This window comes from Scyliorhinus canicula, chromosome 22 (assembly GCF_902713615.1).
Source record: "Scyliorhinus canicula chromosome 22, sScyCan1.1, whole genome shotgun sequence".
Taxonomy (NCBI): Eukaryota; Metazoa; Chordata; class Chondrichthyes; order Carcharhiniformes; family Scyliorhinidae; genus Scyliorhinus; species Scyliorhinus canicula.
The window spans coordinates 22,584,524-22,602,917 of NC_052167.1; the positions used below are offsets into that span (position 1 = coordinate 22,584,524).

At 45.0% G+C, this 18,394-nt stretch overlaps 1 protein-coding gene across 3 annotated transcripts in view; it reads right to left on the reverse strand.

Annotated features, from left to right (window-relative positions):
• Window positions 1–18,394, reverse strand: part of sec31b (SEC31 homolog B, COPII coat complex component) — a 109,383-nt gene that overhangs the window by 5,100 nt on the left and 85,889 nt on the right. For all 3 annotated transcript variants that reach the window (XM_038782697.1, XM_038782698.1, XM_038782696.1), the window contains 2 exons: window positions 10,380–10,526; window positions 6,594–6,713 (listed from right to left, as the gene is read on the reverse strand). In XM_038782697.1, the coding sequence (XP_038638625.1) occupies window positions 6,594–6,713; window positions 10,380–10,526 (267 nt within the window). The remainder of the gene's footprint in view (window positions 1–6,593; window positions 6,714–10,379; window positions 10,527–18,394) is intronic.

Below are 18,394 nucleotides of genomic sequence, written 5' to 3' on the forward strand. Positions count from 1 at the left end.
CAGTATTCCATAACAGTCCTGCCTCAGAGAATGAAACAATTCAAACCCCAGCCTCGGCAATTTTTAAGATTAAGTTGGTGCGCGATGTTTTGGTTGTTGCGTGCAGTGCATAGAAATAGACAAGGCACAAAACGCAATCGCTCCATAAATCACCAGAATAATCAGTCACCATGAGGCACTGCTGGTGATTTAACGCAGATTGCTGTGAAATTAGTTCACGGGTACATATCACACCTGGCAGACTCACTCACTCACACTCATGCACACTCAACTCACACGCACACTCCCTCACGCACAAAAATATTATGTTGCAGAATTAATTTACTTCTGTCCCCAGGTTACAGTTCCTTGGACTGGCAACATTCTCCCAGCTACGTAATTCGAGTGCGATTGGATATCATGCAGCAATGGAAAGCAGAGGTTGATTATCCTCTGTCGGGCTGGTTTTTAGACAGAGATTTAAAAAGAAAATAAGACTGTTTTCAGATATCGATGGTGAGTAATCTGGCAACCAACATTGGCTGGGCAGTGTGATGCATGTAGCCTTGTAACACTTGGATCCAACTTTCTTCTGTGTCAACCAAAGATGCCAGGTGACGGTAGAGGACAGGACGCAGCCATGCCTGAAGAGTAGGTGAGGCGAATGAGGAAATAATTGGCCGTGTGGATTCTAAAAGCTTGAAGATCATGAGAAGATGAGGACCCAAGTGAAGCGAGGACACCCACATTTCTAAAGTACTGCAAAACAACTACTGAGTACGAGACTGGGGGAAGTCGTATTTGTTTGAAACCACTTAGAATGTAGGAAAGGTTGTCTGTATGACAAAGAAGAAACACGGCAGCACAATGGTTGGCACTGCTGTCGCACAGCGTCAGGGACCCGGGTTAGATTCCGGCCTCGGGTGACTATCATGTGTGGAGTTTGCACGTTCTCCCCGTGTCTGCGTGGATTTCCTCCGGGTGCTCCAGTTTCCTCCCATAGTCCAAAGATGTGCAGGTTAGGTGGACTGGACATGTTAAGTTGCCCCTTAGCGTCCAAAGATGTGTAGGCTAGGTTACAGGGATAGGAAGGGGAGATGAGCAGGGAGAGTGTTATTCAGAGGGTCAACGCAGACTCGATGGGTTGAATGGTCTATAAGGATTCAATGGAAAAGAAGCAAAGACTCTGAAAATTACTCACCATGGTACCATTCAATTGGATGGGAAGCAGAGCAGCACGAGAGGGAGAAGTAAAAAGGTGGGGAGTGGGTGCAGAATATGCAAAATTGAGATTGATGGATATATCATAGAATTTACAGTGCAGAGGGAGGCCATTCGGCCTATCGAGTGCACCGGCTCTTGGAAAGAGCACCCTACCCAAGTCCACACCTCCACCCTATCCAAGTAACCCCACCCAATATATAGATGCAAAAAGAATCCATTCGAAAGGATTATTTAAAAGTAAGTGGAACATATTTTGAGTGCTCTCGATTAGGGCAAGAGTTGCATAGAGCAAAAGAACTATGCAGTGCAAAGATAAACTGACCTTCTGGAGACAGTTTTGCTTTGGAGATGTGAAACTTCACACTCAGGGCAGAGATAGCAAGGCCCAAAATGTTATAGGATGAGGAATGCTGTGGGGGGTGAGTTTACCAAAGGTAAGAGATAGCATCTGGTGGTTAGATTTACAAATGAAGAAAAGGTCTTTGAGCAACTAAAACAAAATTTTAACTGTTCCGCTGAAATAAATCAAACTATTGTGATTCAGCCACTTCAAGAGGGAAAGGGTCGAGTATAAAGTGTGCATTCTAATGGGAGTTCTTGACTGCAGAGAGGTATCAACGGGGGGAAGTGGAACCGAGACGAGGATATTGAAGATGGAAAGGAAGTGAATCCAGGGAGGGTGCAGACGCTGGAAAGGTTGGCCCAGGTCTCGTCTCTATCTCTTGGTCTCTTAAAAGACATTGACAGCAGCACAGTACTACAGCTCCAGGGTCCCAGATTAGATTCCTGGCTTGGGTCACTGTCTGTGCGGAGTCTGCACGTTCTCCCCGTGTCTGCGTGGGTTTCCTCCGGGTGCTCCGGTTTCCTCCCACAAGTCCCGAAAGACGTGCTTGTTAGGTGAATTGGACATTCTGAATTCTCCCTCTGTGTACCCGAACAGGCACCGGAATGTGGCGACTAGGGGCTTTTCACAGTAACTTCATTGCAGTGTTAATGTAAGCCTACTTGTGACAATAAAGATTATTATTATTATTATATGCTGGTAGACAGAAGTTCTGAAGAAGGGTCATACTCGACTTGAAATGTTAACTCGGTTTCGGTTTCCAGACCGGATGGATTTTTCCAGCACTTTGTGCTTCTCTTTAAAGAGGCAATAGAGGCCACGGAAGGCATGGGCAATGGGTTTAGTGATTACAAAGCAGTTGACAGAGCTCTGCATGATTTAAGTTTATGTAGGGCACAGCACAGGAGACTGGTGAGGTGAGTGTGGAAGAAATGAAGTTTTGTGATGATAAAGGTATGGATAATAGCTGGACCTGTTCGGAGCTGAGCCGGAGATAATTTCCTAAATAAAAGGTTGGTACTGTAAGACATTAATAAGGGGCAGAGTAATATTCAACTTTCCCATTCTAGTTTAAACGCCTCAGAGGGGTAGAAGAGGAAGCACCCAGGTTTCTTTCCCTCAACACTGTCTTGAGCTTTGCATGCTTTGTCTCCACCCTTAAAGTGACCTTTGAGTGGACTGTCCATGTATTGCGATGTAGAAGGCACTGCAGTTTTGTGGGCTTGGGTGGGCTTTTCAATGCTGTCACTGGTGCAAGTTTGCACAATTATTTCATACACAGGTTGTGGGGCGGAAGCTTTGCTGGATTGTGTTACATGGGCGGATGGTGGTGGTCTTGGCAATGGATCAAGGGTCAAGCAAGGCACAAATCCTGAGCAGCTCACGGCTCAAACTGAACAAGCAGTTAGAATGGGGCGGTTTGGATCACCTACTTAGATGCAAAGGGTCTTCAGGGATTTGCGGTTTTACTGACTAAATCTTTCGCACCAGTCAGCCCAAGGCTTTGAAATAATGTGGCACATATTTTGGTCCAGAAATAAAACAGTGGATTAACAGTACACTCAGTTATAAACCGTGTGGTCAAACACAAGTCACTACAGCTGTAAGAGCATGTGCGATGTCAACGTATTGGCCAGAATAGTTCCTTAATATTAATACCGCAATTGTAACAACACCTTGCATCAGAAGGTTAATACGACATTTCTAACACACTGCAAGGAGATAATACTTCATTATGAACACTGGGCATTCAGCTTCCAGCTCGCTTCAATTCTACTGACTATTCTGCCAACGGCCTGGAAGTAAATGTCAACAGATCAAGACGGAGCTGTGCACAAGTAAGGTTGCGTCATTTTCCTACACTACCCCCTTCCTCCCACCCCACAACAAAAACAGTGGATTTACTTCATCAGAGCACGGGACACCCTCATTGGAATTTACGGATCATCCAGATGTAGAAAATCCCCCATCAGCGAGTGCGGTTTCTGGAAATAATCCGGATAAAGTACAAGGTTCCAGTCTCAACTCGGGTTCTTCTGCCCTGAATCCAATTTGAGCAATGGGGCACCCTTGCCACCCAGGAAGGGGAGGCTCCACAACACACTAACTGTGAGGGCTGCAGTAAGACGTACGCACCATACCTTTGAGCAAAATGTTTCTTTCCTCGCAGATTATATTAAAATGCTCTGTGGTGCAAAGTGGTCTAAAAAAAAAATCTAGCTGCATTTGATAATGCACAATTTGTAGAAAATTTACAGTTCTGAAGCTCTCTATTTTTCATGGAGTGTGGGCATCGCTGGCAGAGCCCGCATGGATTGCCCATCCCTAATTGCCTCTGAACATTTCAATGGGAGTCTGGAATTGGCTGCCCGAGTAGGTGGTGGAGGCAGAGACCCTAAACTCGTTTAAAAAAGTACCTGAATCTGCACCTTAAATCCTATAAGCTGCAGACCAGGTGCAGGAAGGTGGGATTAGAAAGGGCATCTGGGTGTCCTCGGGCTGGCACGGATAAGATGGGCCGAATGGCCCCCTTCTGTGCTGTAACATGTCTATGGTTCCATGGCAATTAAGGATCAATCACATTTAGAGTAGGAGGGATAAATAGGCGGGTAGTGTCTATGGGAGAGGAGCGGGCGTGTGCAGTATGGTTTGATTGAAGTATTGGTTTTACGTTGATGTTTGCACATTTTTGTTATCTGTAACTGTTTACAATGCCGAAAAATACCTCAATAAAATTGTTTGTTAAAAAAGAAAAGGATTAATCACATTGCTGTGGTTCTGGAGTCATATGTAGTCCAGACCGGGTAAGGACGGCAGATTTCCTTCTCTAAAGGACATTAGTGAACCAGATGGGTTTTTATGACAATCGCTGGTAGTTTCGTGGTCACCATTACTCCACATTCCAGGTTTATTAATCAAATTTACATTCCACCAGTTGCCGTGGGGGGAGGATTTGAACCCATGACCCAGAGTGTTAGCCTGGGTCTCTGCATTACGAGTTCCTGTGGCATTACCACCATCTCCCCAGGAGATGTCTATCAGCATGTTTAGGTTCGAAAAGCCCAGTGAAACAACTGTGCTGGCAGGAATTTGCAGCCAGCTTTGTTGTGCTCGGTGAGAATATTTCAATGGGATAATGACCTTATTAGGCTCACAACTCACAGGTACAATTTCCTAATTTCCCTTTGGCATTTGGAATCATCAGTAATCGAATGGTAGAGGCACTGAGCTCGGATTCCTCTGGAAGCAGGTCCTTTGGTACGTGAAGTTAAAAGATGGCTCTATCTGCAATTTCCTTCTGCTTACTGTAACAGTATGGTGTTACCATACTGTAGCATGGTGCTACTGAGATACTTGCATCGCGGGAGGCCTTCTCAGTAATCCACATTTAATAAAGGACACAGACACATGGCTGGACACTTCAGAAACTCACTGCCCTGAGACTGAAATGCGGTGTCAATGGTAGCCATGATGTGGAGATGCCGGCGTTGGACTGGGGTGAGCACAGTAAGAAGTCTTACAACACCAGGTTAAAGTCCAACAGGTTTATTTCAAACACGAGCTTTCGGAGCACGGCTCCTTCACCTGAAGAAGGAGCCGTGCTCCGAAAGCTCGTGTTTGAAACAAACCTGTTGGACTTTAACCTGGTGTTGTAAGACTTCTTACTGAGACTGAAAGGTATTGGATGTTAATTCACTGCTTCCAACGTTCCACACGGTTAAGCTTTATTCTGCCGTGGACTATTATGGCACATCTTTGCCAACCAGTCTCCTACAACATTAATGCAAGTTACTCGAAGTGAATCATTTAAGACAAATCATTTAAGATAACTGGGAAAGCCTTTCTCTTGTTTGCAGATTAAATTGACAGCAGAAACCCAGGGTGGTAATAGCTTTCCTGATTTCGGTTTGCTGAGGGGAGGACGTGGGAGAAGTAAATGGGAGAATTCAAGATTCTGTGTTCATAATCCTATGTGTCTGTTATCATAGAATTTACAGTGCAGGAGGCCATTCGGCCCATCGAGTCTGCACCGGCTCTTGGAAAGAGCACCCTACCCAAGGTCAACACCTCCACCCTATCCCCATAACCCAGTAACCCCACCCAACACTAAGGGCAATTTTGGACACCAAAGGCAATTTAGCACAGCCAATCCACCTAACCTGCACATCTTTGGACTGTGGGAGGAAACCGGAGAACCCGGAGGAAGCCCACGCACACACGGGGAGGATGTGCAGACTCCGCACAGACAGTGACCCAAGCCGGAATCGAACCTGGGACCCTGGAGCTGTGAAGCAATTATGCTATCCACAATGCTACCGTGCTGCCCTTATGATAGATTGAAAACCCTTGAAATGGAAACCCAGTTCTATATGGGCAGCATGGTAGCACAGTGGGTAGCACATGCATGTAGCGACCTGTCTGGACTGTACGCATAACAATACTTCTCATAGTACCTCGGTTGAGCTACGTGACAATAAATCTAAACACCTAAACTCGAAACATCCAACAGGGCCGTCATACCGTGTCAAATTTTGAACATCCTAACTAGAAGTGGATAAACTAGTTTCACCGTCTTAAATATCCATTGCTCCACAGTAACTGTGGACGGCACGGTAGCACAGTGGTTAGCACTATTGCTTCAGAGCCAGGGTCCCAGGTTCGATTCCCGGCTTGGGTCACTGTGCGCGGAGTCTGCACGTTCTTCCCGTGTCTGCGTGGGTTTCCTCCGGGTGCTCCGGTTTCCTCCCACAATTCCCGAAAGACATGCATGTTGGGTGAATTGGACATTCTGAATTCTCCCTCAGTGTACCCGAACAGGCGCCGGGCAACTAGGGGCTTTTCACAGTAACTGCATTGCAGTGTTAATGTGAGCCTACTTGTGACAAAAATGAAGATTATTATTAATTTCAGTCCAACTTCACGGGTCCAGCAAGAGTACTCCACACAGCATACATACCATAATAACATGCACCACTTCATATCACACACACAGATAGGTAATCTACTTATTTCAAATTACTAGACTACTGTTTAAACAGCGACATACAGGGTCACCAGCAGCTAAAAGGCATCGCTGTACCAGCCCATCAAAGGTTGTCTTCAACACCATGTGCTCTTCCGGGATTTGCTTTTTCACAATCTTCTCTGTGGGCAGCTGCTGCAGTGGCTGCAAATGACAATGAGTTAAAAAAACACAGACAGCAAATTACTGTGTAGATTACCCGTCTCCGAACAGAGGGGGCTCGAGGCAAGCAGCATCGGCTGTACAGTAGCTGCACGCTTTCCACATCTAGCCACAGTTTGATGCAAAGGCAAGCACACCAGTAGTCAACTCAGCAGCAATCCCCATAGGTCAACGTGCATGAATGTAAAATTCATAGTAAAGTTGCTGGAAAACCTGCTGTAAAAGATAGGTGAGATGTGGCACAGTGGTTAGCACTGCTGCCGTTGGCACTGGGACCCAGGTTCGACCCTGGCCCCAGGTCAGTGTGGAGTTTGCACATTCTCCCCGTGTCAGTGTGGGTCTCACCCTCACAACCCAAAGATGTGCAGGGTAGGTGGATTGGCCACACTAAATTGCCCCTTAATTGGAAAAAATAGAATTGGGTACTCTAAATTTTAAAGAAAAGTTAGATAAAAGATAGCACTAATGGAATTGTGAAATATATTAAAAATCTTACTTCTACAAAGCATGTCCATTCTGCATCCCCCCCCACCCCCTGTTATTCTGCTTTTGTCATACGTGTGAGTGATCTAATCCATTTGTAAAATTCCTACACCCACATGAATCTGATAACCTGGGGTATCATACATACGAAAGTTGAGTGTTCAAATCCCAACCATAGCAAATTGTGCTATCTCACTAAATCTTGTAACGTGTGGACTGCCACTAGACAACTGGTCCAGGAATATCCTTCAGGGAAGGGGGCTGGACACCATTACATTTAATTGCTTTAAAATGGAGACAGGATATACGGGCGGAATGATGGCCTAGTGGTTAGCTGCTGTCTCGGTGGTGCTGAGGACCCGGGTTCGATCCCGGGTCACTGTCATTTGGTGTTTGCACATTCTCCCCGTGTCTGCGTGGGTCTCATCCCCAAAGATGTGCAGGGTAGGTGGATTGGCCACGCTAAATTGCCCCTTAATTGGAATTAAAAAAAAAAAAATAAACAAAATGGAGGCAGGCTGAAATCAACACCACTGAATTAAAGGAGGCAACACCCGGGTAACGAGTGTCAAAATTTGATCCCGGCTCTGGGTCACTGTCCGTGTGGAGTTTGCACATTCTCCCCGTGTTTGCGTGGGTTTCGCCCCCACAACCCAAAGATGTGCAGGCTAGGTGGATTGACCATGCTAAATTGCCCCTTCATTGGAAATAATTAATTGGGTACTCTAAATTTATAATTTAAAAAAAAATTTCGTGAGAAGAGGAGCACATTTCCTTCTATCCCTTCTTCCAAAGGACAGTGATCCGCCACCTCCCTCAGCAGTGCTACATTTGAAGAATCTAATCAGTTTGCTCTGCTTTCCACACTCCATTTTCCTTTATTTCTGAAACAAGAACTAACCATTCTAATTGGGAGAATGAAGCTAAAAATGGACTATTAAACAGTGATTTCAGTTGGGTTGACACTGGATCTACAACATGTCCATCAGTAGCCACTTTATAAAATGAACACCCAAGATGATTCTCTTGTCCTGTTGAATCTGTACATATGGGGCTTTTGGGATAGCAGTGATACTACAGAATCTGCAATTGTATCTCCCATGCTCAGTATCTATGTAATTAATATTGTTTGGATGTCCACAGCTGAGGCAAGTAAAGAATATAGGGAGGGTGACTTGAAGATTGGCCAAAAGAGCGGGCTTGAAGGAAGAACTTGATCTGAGGGGCAGAGGGGTTTTAGTGAGGCAATTTCAGACTTAACCCCACCAATGAGGAGAAAAGTACATTGCGTATGGAAAAGGCCAAAGTTGGGCAATACAGAGGCAGCTGAGATTTGTAGGACTGGAAGAGGTTTCGGAGAATGAGAGGGGCAAGGCCATGAACTGCGTTGACTACAATGGGAATCTTAAATGTGAGGCATAGATATCCCGGGAGCCCGTCATACAGAAGAGTGATGGACGAGTAAGACTTGGGAGCTGGAGCTAGTTTACTCACTGGGCTAAATCGCTGGCTTTTAAAGCAGACCAAGCAGGCCAGCAGCACGGTTCGATTCCCGTACCAGCCTCCCCGGACAGGCGCCGGAATGTGGCGACTAGGGGCTTTTCAGAATAACTTAATTGAAGCCTACTCGCGGCAATAAGCGATTTTCATTATGAAGGTTGGAGAAATGGAGTCGCCTGGGAGCGCACTTGGAAGTTACATTTCTTGAATCGATAGAAGTATAGGTGAGCAGTGGATAGATGGAGGAGGAAGTGGAGAACGGTGATGCTTTTGGAGGAGAGGGTAGATGGTCTTTGAGATAGAGAGAATGTGCGGTTGGAAGCGCAGCTCAAACTTCCAACAGGAAACACAGGTTGCGATCGGTCTTGTTCAACTTGAAACAACGGCGAGGAAACAAGTTGAATGGTGGCAAAGACGATGGCTTAATTAATAGACACATGGGCTTGTGCCTTCCGTGATAACCTCGGCATTACCCGCAATTTTGGGAACATCTCATTTACATTCAATAAATGTATTTTGCTTCACAGAATATTGCTGCTGTGTTAAAAGTTGCCAAGTTGCTATCAGGAATCTGTGAGGAGGGCTGCAATTATATATTGATGCAGAGGATACTGGAAGTCTGCAGAGGGATTTGGATAGGTTAAGTGAATGGGCTAGGGTCTGGCAGAATGAATACAATGCTGACAAATGTGAGGTTATCCATTTTGGTAGGAATAACAGCAAACGGGATTATTATTTAAACTATAAAATATTAAAGCATGCCGCTGTTCAGAGAGACTTGGGTGTGCTAGTGCATGAGTCACAGAAGGTTGGTTTACAAGTGCAACAGGTGATTAAGAAGGCAAATGGAATTTTGTCCTTCATTGCTAGAGGGATGGAGTTTAAGACTAGGGAGGTTATGTTGCAATTGTATAAGGTGTTAGTGAGGCCACACCTGGAGTATTGTGTTCAGTTTTGGTCTCCTTACTTGAGAAAGGACGTACTGGCGCTGGAGGGTGTGCAGAGGAGATTCACTAGGTTAATCCCAGAGCTGAAGAGGTTGGATTATGAGGAAAGGTTGAGTAGACTGGGACTGTACTCGTTGGAATTTAGAAGGATGAGGGGGGGATCTTATAGAAACATTTAAAATTATGAAGGGAATAGATAGGATAGATGCGGGCAGGTTGTTTCCACTGGCGGGTGACAGCAGAACTAGGGGACATAGCCTCAAAATAAGGGGAAGTAGATTTAGGATTGAGTTTAGGAGGAACTTCTTCACCCAAAGGGTTGTGAATCTATGGAATTCCTTGCCCAGTGAAGCAGTTGAGGCTCCTTCATTACATGTTTTTAAGGTAAAGATAGATAGTTTTTTGAAGAATAAAGGGATTAAGGGTTATGGTGTTCGGGCCGGAAAGTGGAGCTGAGTCCACAAAAGATCAGCCATGATCTAATTGAATGGCGGAGCAGGCTCGAGGGGCCAGATGGCCTACTCCTGCTCCTAATTCTTATGTTCTTATGATGCAACAGTCTCTTTTTTTGGCCACCATGCTCATTTGGTCATTGAATATTGTTTTCCCCTTGTATATTATAGCATCTTAAAAAATAACAAGGCATTCCACCTCTCATTAAATTATGCCACAGGCACAATCTTGGTGCTAACTGGGAGAAGGAAAGCTGCGAACGCACCTGTAAATTGGCCTCTTTTGGGGCCCCGGGTGGCCCTTGACCGATTTCCTGAGGAACGAAAACCTGGGGTCGGAGCTGTTGACCATCTGTGGAGAAATTCACGACGGGAGCAGTAATGGGAGCTGGAGGAGTGTAGTTGTCAGGTAGCTGGAAGTTCATATAGAGAGTATTTTATGAATTAGCAAATGTATAAAGGCCGCCTAGCTACCAAGAGAACAGATTGGAACAGAGCTCAAAAAAGATCAGAATACTGATCATTTCTACACACAAACTAGTGATACAACATCAATACAATTTTTGCATGACGCCTGACAGAAAGATACTTCTAGTTAAAAAAGACCATAATTAAGGGTGGCACGGTGGCGCAGTGGTTAGCATTGCTGCCTCACGGCGCTGATGACCCGGGTTCAATCCTGGCCCCGGGTTACTGTCGACGTGGAGTTTGCACATTCTCCACGAGTCTGCGTGGGTTTCACCCCCACAACCCAAAGATGCGCAAGTTAGGTGGATTGGCCACGTTAAATTGCCCCTTAATTGGAAAAAAATAATTGGGTACTCTAAATTTATTTTTAAGAAAAGACAACAACTCATTTCATTGTAAGGTCAAGTCTGGCCTTAGTTCTACAAGGTAGCACGGTAGCACAGTGGGTAGCACTATGCCTTCACAGTGCCAGAGTCCTCGGTTCGATTCCAGCTTGGGTCACTGTCTGTGTAGAGTCTGAGCGTTCTCCGTGTGTCTGCATGGGTTTCCTCCGGGTGCTCCGGTTTCCTCCCACAAGTCCCGAAAGACGTGCTTGTTAGATGAACTGGACATTCTGCCTCCGTGTACCCGAACAGGCACCGGAATGTGGCGACTCGGGGATTTTCACAGTAACTTCATTGCAGCCTACTTGTGACAATAAAGATTATTATTAAGATAATAGCATACTAAAACTGGATTTTGTAAAATTCCTTTGTCCATGTGGCGCAGTGGTTAGCATTGCTGCCTCACAGTGCCAGGGACCTGGGTTTGATTCCAACCTTGGGTCACTGTCTGTATGGAGTTTGCACGTTGTCACAGTGTCTGCGTGAGTTTCCTCCGGGTGCTCCAGTTTCCTCCCACAATCCAAAGATGTGCAGGTTATGTGGGGCTATGGGGATAGGGCGGGGCAATGGGCCTAGGTGGGGTGCTCTTTCGTAGCCCTGGCGTAGACGCGATGGGCCGAATGGCCTCCTTTTGCACAGTAGGGATTCTATGTTTCCTGTACACACTGTGTACATGCTGAACCCCTTGGTTCAAAAATCAGCACCGGCTCCAGGTTTGTGTGACGAGTAGCCAGGAGAATAGAGTGCAGCAGTAACAAACTCTTCTCTCTTACAATGTAGAATATCGCACTACTGTGCAACTGGGACTAATTAATTACATGTGACAGCAGCAAAAGATTTCTGTTGCTCTCTCTATAAATCTTATAATCCCTCTACAAATCAGATGATTCAGTCAAGAAAAAAAATCTCTTGCTCTTTTGAACTATGCTGCAGTAATCCATGGAGGTGCACTGAATATTTCGCCAGTGTTACTATTTAAATTCCCTTTCCCAGCCGACATAAAGCACAATGTCTTTTTGAAGTCATCCACTTGGCAGCATCTCCTGCAGTTCACAAAGGAGGGAAGGACCACTTTCTATCTCAACTAAGGTATGTTTCTGAGGTGACTGTGGACATGGTCAGGGTCAGGTAAGTGCGATAAATCTATCGAAAGCTGAACTACCAACGATTCTTCTGTTTGTAAATATTCTTACATATTTTGGAAGCAGAAAATGGCAACCTGGCTACAAGTGTCACGAGTGAAAATCAAACGCCCTCTCAATTCTTCCCAAAAGCATGAAGTAGGCTTAAAGAACATTCAACGTTTCAGGATTTCAAACCAAGAGTATGAAACGATGGTGCAACATATGGAAAACTGGGATTCGTGTACCCAAGAAGCATGGGTATAAAACACTTTGGATTAAGATACACGATTCTCTTCATAATGACGAAAATGTAGGAGCAATTAAAAAGCGTAGAAAAGATATAGCTTCAATACGCACTCCAAAAGAGCTGACGTGCAGTGCGAGGTTTGCTAGATGTTGGTGTTACTCCAAACTATTTAGGGTCTTTTTTTATTTGTTCATGGGATGTGGGCGTCGTTGGCTGGACCAGCATTTATTGCCCATCTCCGAGGGCATTTACGAGTCAACTACATTGCTGTTGATCTGGAGTCCCATGTAGGCCTGGCAAGGCAAGGCAAGGACAGCAGATTTCCTTCCCTAAAGGACATTAGTGAACCAGATGGGTTTTTAACAATAATCGACCAACACTTTTGGAGTTTAAATTTTTTTAAATATTGAATGCAAAATTCGCAATCTGCCGTGGCGGGAATCGAACCCGGGTCCCCAGAGCACGACTCTGGGTCTCTGGGTTACTAGTCAAGCGACAATACCACTACGCCACTGCCTCCCCACATCTCATGATGGGGGAATCAAGGCACCTGGACAAAATCCAAAGGACCAAATTTCTTCCGGTTGCTCCTCTGCTCTTGGAGGTCAGTCCTATTTCCACTACAAATGCCAAAGTCTTGGTGAGCAAGTAAAAACATGATAAACGGCCAAGGGAGATGGGCCTGTATTTTCCAAGAAAAAGTCTTCAGGAATCTGGCAAGAAGCAGAAAGAAATAACAGAGCTTACTTCTGTTGTTGTTGCTGTTGCAGGAATGAACTCCTTGATGAAAATAGAATTACTGAACAACATAATTTACAAATCAAAAGGCACAACATAGTCATTACTCTCGAGAAAGGAGGCGGCAAACTTCCCAACGTGACCATCAGAGATGGATGATGTTCAAACCTTCTTGGTCCAGTCACTCATTAAAAGGCGAATGAAGATGCCGGGGGAAAGGCCAAGACAAACTTCAGCTGACATTCCATAAGTGTCGACACCAGCCTATTGCCAAGACGGTGCGTCAGAGGTAAACTAGTGGCAGTAGCAAAGGAAATAGCTCATTTCTCATCTACATGCCTTGCCCAACATTGACAGATTCTTGATGACTTCACAAATTCCTGAACCAACCGGAGCCGGCTTTGTTCCATGGGCTATGGGCAAGCAGTTAAGGCCGTCATGTCACATTCAAACAACTGGCCAAAGGTTTGTATGATGGTCCCTGTCGAGCGCAACACCTAGAGCAGGAATTAGTAAAAATGCATCCGATTTGAACAACAATGTTATATTATCTTTACAGATTACCACCAAGAGGTAACAGCTTGGAAAATTACCCAGCAGTCGGTAGGCAGAGAGTGCAGAGTTCCAGAATTCTGCACTGCTCCAATTCTTGCAGATCACCAAATTGTTCTGTCTCATCACTGACAAATGTGCCCTTTAGCTCTGTAATTCCCTCCCTAAACGCATCTCAACCTCTCCATATACGTCTCCTTCTTGAAGAGGTTTCTTAGAGCCTCTCTCTTTGACTGAACTTTTAGTCGCCTGCACTAATATCTTTATATGGCATGGTTGTCAAATTTTGCTTGATGCTTCCGTGAGCACTCTTGCTTCACAGCGCCAGGGTCCCAGGTTCAATTCCCCACTGGGTCACTGTCTGTGCGGAGTCTGCACCTTCTCCCTGTGCCTGCGTGGGTTGCCTCCGGAGCAATGCAGAATTCTGGAACTCTGCACTGTTTTGCCTACCTATTGTTGGCAGACTGCTGGGTATTCCCGGTTTTCCTCCCACAAATCCCGAAAGACGTGCATGTTAGGTGAATTGGACATTCTGAATTCTCCCTCTGCGTACCCGAACAGGCGCCGGAATGTGGCGACTAGGGGATTTTCACAGTAATTTCATTGCAGTGTTAACGTAAGCCTACTTGTGACAATAATAAAGATTATGATTATTATGAAGCACCTAGGGGATACTGTACTACGCTAAAGGCACTATGAAAATTAGAGTGTTCAAAATAACCCTTCTTTGCAAGACTGAAATCATTAAATCTGTCAAATATTGTTAAAACCTATATGGTAGTTTTCCTGCAATTTGGCTTCACGTGCAGTAGAGAACACTGCTGCCGCCAATTATCAGCTCCATTAAATTCATGTTGCAGATCACAGACTAATAACAGTTAACAGAAAACTTGGGCGGTACGGTGGAGCCTCACGGCACCGAGGACCCGGTTTCGATCCCGGCCCCTGCGTCACTTTCTGTGTGGAGTTTGCACATTCTCCCCGTGTCTGCGTGGGTTTCACCCCCACAACCCAAAGATGTGCAGGTTAGGTGGATTGGTCACGCTAAATTGCCCCTTAAGTGGGGAAAATAAATAATTGGGCACTCTAAATTTAAAACAAAAGTTCACAGAAAACAACCTGAAGGAGGTTCCAAAGTTTGTTTTGTTGCCCTGGAAGGCAGACAACGTGGATAAACCTAAAGAAGAGCCGGACAAATGTTGGGGAATAGACAAATGAGGGCCACTTGTTTTTAAGACTGGCGGGATGGCTGTGGAATCTTGGCCTCCATTTTCCACTCCTGTATCTTATTTGAGCCTCCGTTTCTGCATTATATCGGTCAGGATAACAGCAACTTAAAAGATCATTGGGATCTTCGCTTTCCTTGGACATATTTGGATTATTCTGCCCCTTGACGGTTCCACAACCAATGTCGAAACATGCCGTCTGAAGGGTTAACAAACTCTGGCAACAATGTTAACACATCTGACAGTAACTACCAGTGACACAGACTGACTGAAGTACAGGCACCGCGGAGCCATCACCACAAACTGAAATTGCAGTTAATGGTTCCGTGAATCCAGAGCTAAAAGGATTTTCAGATTAACCCCCTAAGCTCATCATGTCACTCAGCTGAACTGTAAAATCTACTGAAGGCAATTACAGGCCCAGTAAAACGGAGGACAGTTTTCGCCTTCAAAACAGCCAAATCATTTCCAGCAGGACCGACAAACACTCGGTCCTTCCCCAAATAAAGTTTAACTTTGTATGAATTCGACCAGCACTCAAGTGGACTCGATTCAGATTTGGAAGTTTAATTGATCTTATTTGATAAAATGGCTTATTTTGCTCTTGTGCTATCTGTTGGGAGCAGAGGAGGAGGAGGAGATTAGGGTCGAGGATTACTGTCGACATTAAAAAAAAAGATACCTCCTACTTTGACTGGCATTATAGAGCAGTATAAACGAACAACCCAAGTTTCACATGACCAGCCCTTTTCCTCCACCACCTATAATCCCTTCCTTGGATCATTCGCTTGATTCTTTCACCCAATGAAGTAGATATACTTGACAATAAAATCCAATCAAAACAAACTGGAAGCTTCAAAGGCTTTCAAATACCATTTGTAGCTTATTCAGATCCCCAAGGAAGCATTAGCTGCTCAGATGCTCTTCCCCACAAAAGGATTGTGTGTTCTGATCTCACCCCACAGCCCCAAACAGTTACTCAAAATTGCATATCCATTAGCGTGCACAGTTTGAGATGTGCACAAATTAATGGGAAAGTGGATTGAAACTTCATAGCCTGGATTTTCTGGTGTGGGTGTGGTTTAGACTTCAATGGTGAATGTGGATTCCAGGGTACGGTAGCTACGGTTTTTCAGAGAATGGGTTTAAATCCGGCACGTTAGCTTGAGAAATGCAATTTCAAAAATAATCTACAAATAAAAACTGATATCAATAAAAGGCAACCATAAAGCTGATAAAGACGGGGCTGTTTTGCACAGGGCTAAATCGCTGGCTTTGAAAGCAGAGCAAGCAGGACGGTTCGATTCCCGTAACAGCCTGCCCGAACAGGCGCCGGAATGTGGCGACGAGGGGCTTTTCACAGTAATTTCCTTTGAAGCCTCCTTGTGACAATAAGCAATTTTCATTTTTCATTTCATTTCATGACAGTAAATGACTAACTGGTTCACTAATGTCCTTTAGAAAAGGGGACCTGGTGTCCTTACTATGACTCCCATCCCACATCTAAATGAGTGGCTTTTAACTGCGCTCTGAAATGGGCTAGTCAGTCGCTCTGTTGCATTGCGACATCCTCAGGGCACGAGGAATGGTGATTGGATTGAAGTCTTCAGGATATTAACAGGGAAAGATAGGGTAGATAAAGATAAACTATTTCCACTGGTTGGAGATTCTAAAACTAGGGGGCAGAGAGTAAAAATTAGGGCCAGACCGTTCAGGAGTTATGTTAGGAAGAACTTCTTCACTCAAAGAGTTTGGAACTCTCTCCCACAAACAGCAGTTGAAGCTAGAACAGTTGTTAATTTTTCATCTGAGATAGATAGATTTTTGTTGAGCAAAGATATGGGGCTTTTCACAGTAACTTCATTAAAGCCTACTTGTGGCAATAAGCGATTATTATTATTATTGAGGGATATGGGACAAGGGCAGGTAAATGGAGTTAGGTCACAGATCAGCCATAGAACATAGAACAGTACAGCACAGAACAGGCCGTTCGGCCCTCGATGTTGTGCCGAGCAATGATCACCCTACTCAAACCCACGTATCCACCCTATACCCGTAACCCAACAACCCCCCCCCTTAACCTTACTTTTTAGGACACTACGGGCAATTTAGCATGGCCAATCCACCTAACCCGCACATCTTTGGACTGTGGGAGGAAACCGGAGCACCCGGAGGAAACCCACGCACACACGGGGAGGACGTGCAGACTCCGCACAGACAGTGACCCAGTCGGGAACCGAACCTGGGACCCTGGAGCTGTGAAGCATTTATGCTAACCACCATGCTACCGTGCTGCCCCATGATCTCATTGAATGGTGGAACAGGCTCAAGAGGCTGAATGGCCTCCTCCTGTCCCTATATTGCTATGGATGTCATGGCACTGCATAAAGGCAAGCTAGTTCCTTCTTTGTTGGTGCTTCTTGAACTAACTCAATTCCTCTTCTATCATTTTAAGCCTGGGTCTTCTTGCACACTGGACTCTTTCCTGGCTTCTCGAGAAAGATAAATAAATAGGGCGTGTTGAATGCTTTTAACAAGAGATTTAGTTCCCAGACACAGTGGGCAGATTAGTGGTGGAAAATATAAAATGACTGTGCTCAGGCAGGGTGGTGTACGGTTCAGGCAGTCATTGGTTTAGCTAATCTGGAGCTCTCCCAGTAACACTGGGAGTTTTGTCAGATATTAAATGATAATATATGTGAATTTTCCAAGAACAACGGTCGTCTTTTCACATAATCTCAAAAGACGCGTGCAAAAGGATGAAGATGCAAAAGGCTAGGTGCTGAGAGGATGTTTCCCCGCTGGGGGACATCTAGAACTGTCGGCCACAGTTTCAAAATAAGGGGGTCTCCCGTTTAAGACAGGGACGAGGAGGAATTGCTTCTGTCTGAGAGGGTTGCTCATTTTTGGCATTTGCTCCCTCAGAGAGCAGTGGAGATTGGGCCATTGAATATATTCAAGGCAAGAAAGTTGAGTTGAAGCCACAATCACATTATCCATGACCTAATTGAATGGCAAAGCAGGACAGAGGGGCAGAATGGCCTGCTCTCGTTCCTATTTCTCAAGTTATATCCTTAAAGATAGGTCAGAGCAATATTTCACACATGATGGGGGTCATACAGAAACACAGAAGTACTATTTACATGGGTGCGACAATTCGCAAGAAATCCCCGTTATTGTAAGAGCGATATGTCCAAATTGTTACTATCCAGCTACAAAAGACCTTAATTTTAGTTAATACAAGTTTGACACGAAGGCACCTCAACAAGATCCGGTTTCCTTTGCAAATGTTTTTGGAAATATTATTTTGAGGCTTAAAATGGTGGACACCAATATCCCCCGCCCCCTCCAAGCCCAAGTTTTAACATTTTACACTTCCTGTAACACGGCTGATGTTGGAAGACTTGCAAAATGAGGGAAAACTCGATGGTGTGGCAAAATACGCAGCAGTAATTCATATTTTAGTAACATACTTCAGTCAAGTGGAAAATTGTCACTTTTGTGTCAATACAGCTTTGGGGTGAAAAACCAAAGGTGCGGAGC